We start from the raw sequence: 10,468 nt of genomic DNA on the forward strand, positions 1-10,468 counted from the left end.
AAGAAAGAAGAAGCTCCTCAAAGTCCAAGCTTTATTACTCAAAGTATGGTGTGGAATACAAATCCGATCATGTGGTGGCCGACCAGTTACATTTCCTTGTGGGTAACCACCAAAGCACGTTCGTCACGGGCCGCTCCTTGCATGACAACTTCATGCTCGCCCAATACACGGCACGGAGACTGCATGCCCATAAAGAGCCAACATTTTTTCTCAAGTTGGACATATCCCAGACTTTTGATTCGCTCCGATGGCCCTTTCTGGTGGAAGTGACGAGGCGGATGGGCTCTGGGACCAGGTGGATTGCATGGATTTGTGGCCTCCTTGCCACATCTTCCACAAAAATAGCAGTAAACAGAGTGCTAGGAGATACCATATACAATGTGTGTGGATTACGACAGGGAGACCCCATTTCCCCAATGCTCTTCTTCCTATGCATGGAGCCGCTGCATCACTTGTTCAAGCAAGCAACCGATTGAGGCATGTTTCACCCCCTGGCCTGGACCGAAGTTCACCAGCGTCTATCCATGTTCGCTGACGATGTCATGGTTTTCTTCAAGCCCAAGGAGGAGGAGATTACAGCATGCCGCAAGTTGCTGGGCTTGTTTGGAGCAGCCTCGTGCCTCAAGGTCAACCTATCGAAGTGTGTGCCACTACAAATGTTTTGCTAATCAAACTAACGACATAAAAATTCATGCTCCACTTATAATCCCATCTCAAGGGGGTATAAAAGACCATAGTTTTATTTTGCTTTCTTTAATTCTAGCCGCGCCAACTCCACTCATGGGGCGACAACTGGAGTAGTTGTGCCTTCTACAGTAGTATAGTTAAGTGTCGTGCCTAAGTCACTGTAAGGAGTTCATGTTCCTACAAATGGAGTAAGATTTAAATCCTTAATATATAGCATTAATTTGGTACTAATAGTTATGTTTGCTATGTTTACTACATCATGTTTAACAATATTTTGTACTCCTATTTTGAGGAAGTGCTAAAACCTTACTTTGCTTTATCAACAAAGTTAGAAGAGTTGAATTAGAAGCCCCCAACGGGGCTAGGCACAAACCCACGACAGAAACACCTCCCTTGATCGCCCGGATCCGAAGCCGCCACCTCGTCCGGCCGCAGGATGCGGTGCGCCCCCCAACCCCATGACGAGTCGCACTCTAAGCATGCCTCACAAATCCGTCCCGTCGGCCCACAAGTTTGTCGGCGGCCACTTTGGTTGCGGCAAGGGCTTGAGAGGGGGCGCTCGGGAGGTTGGGACTAGGTTTTCTTTTTGCCTTCCGCTTTGCCCCATGCGGAGCGATGCGGGGCTGTGAGGCGTTTTATCAGTGTCTCCTCGGTCCTCATTCAAGATGAAGGAGCAATTGCCAAACCTGTTACATAAGGTAACTGCAAATGTAAATGTGGATGGCCTTCCAATTTCAGATTGTACTCGCTCACAGGGTCATATATGTACATCACTAACAGTAAATTAACCAGGGTCTGTCATTGTAACTCTGCGATTATGTCCAATACAGAGACTGGTTGGAGGGTTGCTTAAAATGTTTCTCTTAGCAGGACCCGTTTTCATTTTAAGAAACTATCAGCAATTCAGACCCTTCAGGGAATAGAGACTTGCTGCCATCATTCAGGAGATCGCCTCCATGATAAGAGGAGGAAGAGAGGTAGTGGTAAAAGCTATTAGAAGAGGGTGTAATCATGTTAGCCACCATTTGGCTTAGATGGGTAGATGTGAGATAAAGACGGCCGTATGGTTACGGTCAGGCACTGAGAGGGTTGTAAACTTGTGTGAACTGGATTGTCGAGATCCAGCTTAATTAATATACAACCCTTTTCCCCCGCAAAAAAAAGCAATTTTGAATGCTAACATAAATCACAATAAAAAGTAATATTAGACCACCTCCTATCGACATCACAAGCAAGATTTGGGTAAGCCGGGCCAAATGCTCAATGTGTATAGCCGAACAAGCAAGATTTGGGTATAGCCGATTGAAAGCATCAGGTGCGCTGGGTCAGCATCAATCGTCAGCTTATGATGGAAACAAGCATCGTTCCTAATAGCATTCAACCAAAACAAATTTCCATCGGTCCTGATTTCCTGAACACAAGTCAACAGGAGGAAATTCAAGTCCTTCATCAATCAAGAATACAAAAAGACACATCTCAATGACTTGAAACGGCTTAACTAGTAGTACTACGAAACTACACATTCTTCTCGGATTCATGCAAAGATAACTGCATTTCTGATGCCCCTCTAACTTGAGCATGACGCGCTGCTGCTCTCACTCTTGCTAACGCAAATGCGCACAAGGACACTCTTGCTGGTTTGTTCCTCACGCAGCATCCCTGGAAGCAGTGGGAAACAATCACGCTCCATCCTCCAGTCCGGGCAGCTCGCCACCTCCTTAATTTCCGGCTTCAGCTTGCGCCTCTCAGCAGGAGGGGTATCCGCCATGACCGAGTAGGTGTACACCGGCCCAGCGGCAGCAGCAGCGCTATTCCTGACACACACAAGGGTCACCAGGGGGAAAGGGAACTCCTGGAAGAACGGAGCAAGGTCCACGACCAATAGGAACACGCCACCGTCGTCCTCGAGAAAGAGTTCATAGCGCACCATCCACGAATCCATCTTGTCGGTGTACACAAACGACGAATCCATCTCATCGGTGTTGTATATGTAGTCTTGGCCGTATGTGAACTTGTGGGCGGACCAGGCGTGCGTGAGCGTGAAGTGGCTCACGCGCGAGGTCCGCCGACGAGCCCTTGAAAGAGCACCTCGTGCACCAACAGGGCTCGAACTTGCATGTGGCTCTGTGCGCCGCTGCCAGGTTACCTACCACGATAGTGCTTGTGCAGCCGTACTTTTTGTATGGGCAGGCCTCCTTGATGTAGCCGAATAGGGTGTCCAGGTAGGAGCTCTGGACGTAGACGGCGGAGGCGGCCAAGTCTGCGCAAGGACGGCAACTGCCACCCTGGAATTCGCTGCAGGACCCGCACGCGACGTGCCGCAGAAGGGAGCACTGTGATCGACGCCATACATAAAATTACAAAAAACTTAGGAATCAATCAATCTCGTGGGCTGTACAAAATACAGATTTTGGTTGGTTGGTTTGTTTACCTGGAAGATGGGAGCCTTGAGGAGGCCATGACACACGTCGCAGTTCAGCACCCTCATCGGAACATCTAAGTTGAGCTTCACCACCTTTTCCTTCGCCGCAGATACCGCGACTGCACTGCGGGCTTGTTTGAGTAGCCCTGGTCCTCCTTTTGGATGATGATGTGGCACCATTGTGCTGGACGCTGCCGCCGGCTCCGGAGCCTCTACGGCAACTGGACTGGGCGCCACCACCGACTTGCAGCAAGGCCGGCCCTTTGACGGTGGAGTCTTTCCACCCACTGTGCTTTTCCTCTTGCGACCCATCTCCGGTGTAATCTAGAATGAGAGGGCATATTTTCGTGTGAGAGAGATGGTTAACCGATCCAAGAGAAACACTGGCCGAATCAAGAACACAATAGGAGTGGCTAAACTCACACTCGAAAAAGAGCACAAGAACACGGCTGGCTCCTCTCGGCCTCAACTTGGCCTCTTCACACTGGAGTAGCTGGTCACATTAGTTTACTGAGAAAGAAAAATGTACAAGAATTTGAAGAAACTAAAGCACAGTACTGTTGCGCATCAACCACACCGAGTAAATTCTGCCTGACATGGAATCGTTTGGTCAGGTATGTGCTTTGTACTCTGGCTTATGATTCAGTTTTCCACCTTGAGATATGAAATCAAAACTTCAACTCATATTCTAAATTCACCCAAGGATATACTGTGGTTATTATTATGTCTTTGCTGCAGTCTATGTTGAGGGTGATACTGAGACTAGAGTCTACAACGACAACATCAATAATTAACTGAAAAAACATACCCGAGATGCGTGTGCAACATGATGGTATGTTAATCCGAGGTTTGAGCATTTTTTTCCTATGGCGATCTGTTTTGTTTTAGAAATATTCATTAGCCAAATTTACTAATACAAATGTGTTAGCTGAGCACGAGCTACCTGAGTTATTTCTTGAAGAACTCCCTGCTAATTTTTGTTCTCTTGAAATACCACACCCACCCCTATAAAACTAGGCATACCAACAGGGACTAGCTCCTGTGGCTTTTCTATAAAGGAGAGACAACCAGGAGCTGCTTGTGGAGTCAAGGGCTCTTAACGTAGTTCTTCATGCAGCTTAATTTGGACTCCTCTCAGTATATCGTGTTATCATTTCCCAATCCATGGCATTCTCATTCTTTACAGAATTTTAGGTTTTGTTCATTTTTCGTTCATGTATGGGAAATTTAATCTTTTCAGGCAAGCTTCACTTGGTTCAATCTGGGGATAGTGATGTCGACAAATCACTGGAAGAGTTAAGTAAGTGCAGTCTGTATCTCCTTTTTTTGTACTATAAGGGAAGGCATCACAGCACAGTAAAAAAAATGTAGAACATCGGACATGCAGTGTTGCTGTTCTTTCCAGTGAACAGACTTGTGTGCATAAAGAAGCGCATTAGCCTGTAACAGGTGTTCATCACATAAGATCATCACAGCAACCTTCCTTTTGGAATGGGATGATGGGCTATTTTAGTTGCGACCTGATACTAAGGGACGATGAGCAAGAGAGTTGGCCAACTGAAGTGTTAGTTTCAGGGCACATTTGCCGAAGCGCTTTTATTAGTTTCATCAATAATACCAGGACTGAAGATCTGAATGCCCTTGTAGATGCAAGCGGTGTGCTCTCTCTCCGCTTTTTTTTTTGCGTACGGGTGCTCTTCGGGTAGTTGAAATTGAGTTTGTACTAGGAAAATTGCCCGTGCGTTGCAACGGGAGAAAAGAATGAGATGCAGAACCGGCTCCGCTGTAGGGTTAATACTTTTATGGGAAGCTACCATCAAGGAGGGCTGTTTGTAAGGAGGAGGGGGCCTTAACTTGGGCAAGCAGAGATTGCAATGATATGGGGGTTCTGGGGAGGCAAGTGTCACGGTTACAACCAGTGGCAACAGAGCAGTTCGGCTAGTCATCAACCCACGCAACTGCATGAGCTAGAAATTTTCAGGACTACTTTTTATACTGAATGAATCTATATGTATCCTAGTCAGGATTAATAAAGCTCAAGAGTATGCCAGTAAAAGAAGGTATCTTATTCTTTTAGTATGTACGTACTTCAGGAGGTGCATAAATAATAATTAAAATGTTTGATCGTCCATGATTAATTCAAGTGCATAACTTGAGGGCACCTAACAGATTAGTATATGTTCGCAGCAACATTATTGCACAGATCTGCAGGAATACCAAAATGATCTGTAAACTATTTATGACATGGAACATCTGTGTGAGAGAAGAAAAACTGATTTACTAAACCGAAGACAGGTAAATTTTGAATGAGATATGTGACACAACATATACAAAATCACCAACTGATGAAGGGATCCAGCTTTAGAATTTGATAACTGAAATTAAAAGCCTCTCATTCAACAGTTTCAGGTAATCTAACCGAGGCAATGAAAAGCCAGAAATATATGCAGACATGTTATATGTTTGTATTTTTTCTGTGTCACTTATAGTGTATCTCCAAAACTAAAATAAGGGCTGATTATGACACCATATTTTGGTGTTACGCCTGGGAAAAACATTTAACAAAAAGTTCTGACACAGTAATTAATTTACAAAAACTATTAGCATAATTAAGTTTCTTCTTTGCTTGAACAAAACATCACAAAAAATCCTAAAACATATATATTCTCTAAAATTTAGTAACCCATGTCACCCAACCGAAAGACAGAAGAACATTCATGATAGTCGGAGGAGATCAAACTAACATATTCAGCATAAAATTCTATAGATAAGTCCTCATATCTATGGGATTTTTGGTTTTTACTATATATGAATTCTCTTAAAATTCAACAATGCTTTGTGTTGTTATTTCAGCATAATCATTCACGTAGGAGTAGAAGCCGGAGAATTTGGAAGCTCAACTGGCATCCATCATTACCTATTGTCGTGCTAACTTACTGGTCACTGGATGAAAAGCTATAGAGATTGGGCGTTGCTTTGTGTTGCTTGTGCCACTGCCACATTCTGAATATAGATCACATCTATGGCAGCAAGGGTTATCCAGTCCTGTCTGCAGCACAAAGGAGACATAAGTGGGGACCTTTGTTTGGGGAAGCTGCGGCCTTGCCAGGTTGGTGACCGGACAGTTGCCGGCCAGCAGGAGCAGCGACCTTTGCGAGCCGGAGCGGGAGCCGCCGAATTTGGCGAGTGCGTCACGCGAGGGAAGACGGCCTAGGTCCCCGCGCATGGTTAGCGTAGCCCGCTGCAAGAGTCATGCCAGCCTGATCTCCGAGTCTGGGCCGGGCAGCGCCTGCACGTTTCCTCCAGGATGAGCATGCATGCCCAGGCCCCAGGCAAGGTTTGTAGGTTTTTCATCTCCAGTCAGTTCGACGGGAACAAGTCGGCGATCGCGTCCATGACGGACTTGCCCGGATCCAAGCAGCACTTGAGCGCAGGCTGCGTCGATTTCTTGCGTCGCGCTGCAACGAACCGAAAGAACGTCATGGAGTCCATCCTGGCGCAGAGCGCCCTCAGGCTTTCACTGATGCCCACGGCATCCTAGACCCCTTCCTAGAGCCTGCAGCAGCAAGGGAGTCGGACGGCTCGTGATCGCGATACATAGAGATCATGGCGGCGGAGCGAGTCGGCGGCGCACGGAGCTTGCGCTGATGTCTTCGGAGCGGGACGCGAGGCCGGGAGCACGGGAGCCGGAGAGTCCAGATCGGCGGCGGCCAACGCTGGTCAGGAGTTCGTGCGTGTTGAGATTGAAAGAACATGTGGTGCCCCCATGTTTGGTTTTGGTAATTGATGACAATCTCTATGGACTAATGGTTTCCTTGAGTTATATTTGAAGGTTTTGTCCATAGGCTTTTCTTGGAGTGCATGTGTTGATTTCAAGGAGAGTTTGTGTCGACCAAGGTGTTATTCAAGGAATTATCCACAGATTGGTCATGTGAGAGTTGAGCTTATTGCAAGCATGTCTTGAAGAAGAAGATTGTGTGATCATTCATGTCTACCTTCAAGACATCATTCAAATGAAGAGAATTGGAAAGGTTCAAGGTTGATCAAGACTAAGTCAAGAGTGAATCAAGTTGATCAACTCACAAAGCGCAGAAGATGTACCGAGAGGGATCAAGTGATCCCATGGTATGGTAAGAATTGTCAATTGCGCTTTGTGTACTAACCCATGGTCTTCGTGAGAGTTCTTTGTGGGGTTAGGTTGCGGTGTGCAAGTTCAAGTGGAGCATCACGAAGAGATCAAATGCTTGAAGCTTGCCGTCCTTTGTGGTGATAATGGACTTGTGAAGATGTGCAGAAGAGTGGCTCACCCATAGTGGAGTATGGGGGAGCAATCAACTAGTCTTCATCGAGTCAACACAATCAAGAAAGGTGGTCCAACTTGAGGGAGTCAAGATTGTCATCATCTAGCTCAAGTGGACCATGTGCAAGGAAAAGGTTTGCCCTTGATAGGTTTTCTATTTTACCGGTCTCATGATGGTAGTTGGGAGACCGGGTTATAGGATCGATTGCCGTACTATCAAGGGGGGCTCTCGATGAGTAGCTTGATCGTATCGTTCGTAGAGAGCTCAAACCATTGCATCCTTGCATCATCTTTCTTGGTTCTTGTTTGGTTCTCTTTGTGAGTCTTAGAGCTTATGGTCATCTTGATGACAAGCTTGAGTTCATCGAAAACGGAGTTCGCATGCATCTTCTATGATGTTTTCGATGTTGGAGGTTTTGCCGTTTCTTCTCGGTTGGAGGTTTCACTCCTCTTTTTGTTAGGCATACCTCCCCTGCCTCTTCTTACTATTACCAGTCGCTGTTTTGATGCTACTCGTCGTCTTGTTTCCAACAAGTTTGAGTTTGCTCGATTCGGAGCTCATATGCAGAAGTTATGGCAGTTCTTGTTTTCTTGGAAGTGGTTTTTGTCTGGTCCCAGCGGTAGTACCACGAGCCCCAGCGATAGTACCGCTTGGAGCTCCCAGCCGTTGTACTGCTGCTTCCGGGCGGTGGTACCGCCATCTTGCTCAGCAAAGACTTGGGCGGTTGTTCCGGCCAGGCACCGCCCAAGTACCGGTCAGGCCTCTGTTTTGATGCGGTACTCGGGCGGTGGTGGCCCGGTTGGTCCGGTCGTACCGGTACCACCGGTGTCCGGAGCGGTTCTACCGCTCAGGACTTAGCCGCCCGAACGCTCAAGGCCATGCGGTTGCACCGGCCCGGTACCGCTCGACTACCGCACTCAGGGGTGACTCCCTTCTGTTCCTATGCGGTGGTTGAGCGGTGGCTGGGCGGTTGCTCCGGTTGTTCAACCGGTGCTACCGCCTGATCGCCCGGTTGTACCGCCTGGTAGGGTTCTGCACGTATACTGTGAGTCCCGATTGTACCGGGACCAGGAGCGGTAGTACCGCTCGTGTGCGGGCTGAGCACATAACGGTTGGATTTCCCCCCTCCTATAAAAGGGGGTCTTCTTCCCCAATGAACCCTATCTCTTGAGCTCGTTTTTGCCCCCATTGTTGACCTTCTTTGAGCTTGCTAACTCTCACTCCCTGCATGGATTCTTACTAGTTTTTGAGGGAAAATAGAGAGGAGATCTAGATTCACATTTCCACCAATCACTTTCTCCTCTATGTGAGGGGAACCCCTTGGATCTAGATCTTGGAGTTCTTGGTGTTCTCCTTCTTGTTCTTCCTCTCATTTTCCTCCCTAGCATTAGTTGCTCTGGTGGGATTTGAGAGAGGACTCGGGCACTCCGTGTGCCCTTGCCATCGAAGGCTTTCCACAAATTGAGATTTGGCCGTAGAAGGATCGAATTGTATCCGAGGAACAGGGGGATACAAAAAAGTAATAAGAGAAACGCACAGACCAATCAATCGTATCGGTCTTATTGAAGAATTTGGAATGAAAAGAGGAGTAATGCTTCCTAGCACGGGACAGAGAATAGGACCACTTAGATCGAAATAGCATTCACAGAAATGTTCTAACATAGAGTAGAATTGAACATTGAAAAGATTAGTTGACAACAGTCAATCAAAAGATGGGGCGCCAAATTACTAAACAATAGGGGTCTTTCTGTGCAAGTCAGCTGAACACCGTAATTGATGAGTGAGTAGGTGGGTTAGGTGCACCCCTCGCCCAGTGGGAAGTCATGAGGCTAGCCCCCCCCTGAATGAAGAAGTAGTGGGGCCCCCTGCCCGCCCACGTATGCGCCTTTATTTAGATTATAACTAAATATTATACTGAACTTTATCCGGGAATCTTTCTAAAGAATCCATCTGGCAAAACGCAATTTGTCGATTTCAATCTAAGGTGCACCTTGCCTTTTTCAGGTAGCTTTGTTACGCCTATTCAGCTAGGTGGGGCATTGGTCATAGCCGAAGTCGAAGGGAAAAAATAAGGTAATGAGATGATGGTGCCATCAAGAAGTTTTCGACGAACGTAGTAGCGGCCAAAAATGAAACTCTTGCATGAAAGACCGGATTTGACGCAAGATGAATGGCGTTGGGGTTTTTCAAATGAAACCCGCGATCAGAAAGTCACCAACGGAGCCATACAATCTATCTAGTAGTGTGCCATGGCACGGTACTCCGCTTCGGCAGTGGAAGGAGCAACTGTCTATTGCTTTTATCTCATCCAAGATAGTGTCTCGTCTCCCCATAAAATAGATAAGCCTGTAGTTGAGCACCTATCTGAAGGCCCAATCGGCATCAGTAGTTGCACGCAACTCTAAAGAAGACGATGACGGAAAAAAGGACGGCTCGAGAAAAGGTACCTCGAATATATCTAAGAATCCGATGAACTGCTGCAAAGTGAACTGACCGGGGGGCAGCCATGAAAGGCTGACTTTCTTAGGAAAAGCCATCTGGGCAAGAGATCGTCAGATAAACCAAACTGCCGACCTACTGTCTGTACTGCGTCGGATCAGATAATGGTGAGCCATCAGTCGGACGGAGTTTAACGTAAAGCTCCAAGGGAGTGTCAACAGTCTTCTCATCATTGAGTTGAGCTCGAGTGATCAAGTCATGACGTTATTTGATCTGAGATACCAAATATCCACGAGGAGAATGTGCGACCTCCAAGCCAAGAAAAGGCTTAGGGCGCGTCAGCGCCTTCATAGCAAATAATTGATGAAGGCGACACTTGATCAGCGATATGGTAACGGAGTAATCACCAGTCATTTTGATATCATCAACATACAACAACAGAATAGCACGTCCTCGAGGATAAACTGATACGAACATGGCCGAATCATGATCACTCCGAGCAAACCCTGCCTGGATAACATAACCACTGTGCTGAACTTCAAAAACCGACGCTATCGGGGCTTGTTGAGACCATAGATCGCTTTGCGTAAAGGACAGACAAGAGAAGAAGTCAGAAGGG

At 46.9% G+C, this 10,468-nt stretch overlaps 1 protein-coding gene across 1 annotated transcript; it reads right to left on the reverse strand.

Moving 5' to 3' along the window:
* Positions 1–2,254: 2,254 nt before the first annotated feature.
* LOC147966302 (putative E3 ubiquitin-protein ligase SINA-like 6) lies at positions 2,255–3,421 on the reverse strand. The gene is made up of 3 exons (XM_087530781.1): positions 3,119–3,421; positions 2,834–3,020; positions 2,255–2,775 (listed from the first exon to the last, which is right to left on the reverse strand). Exons 1-3 carry the CDS (start codon positions 3,419–3,421, stop codon positions 2,255–2,257), a joined length of 1,011 nt encoding a protein of 336 aa, XP_087386907.1.
* Between the last annotated feature and the right edge of the window lie 7,047 nt (positions 3,422–10,468).

This window comes from Triticum urartu, chromosome 6A (assembly GCF_056163025.1).
Source record: "Triticum urartu cultivar PI428250 chromosome 6A, HENAU_Tu73, whole genome shotgun sequence".
Classification (NCBI taxonomy): Eukaryota; Viridiplantae; Streptophyta; class Magnoliopsida; order Poales; family Poaceae; genus Triticum; species Triticum urartu.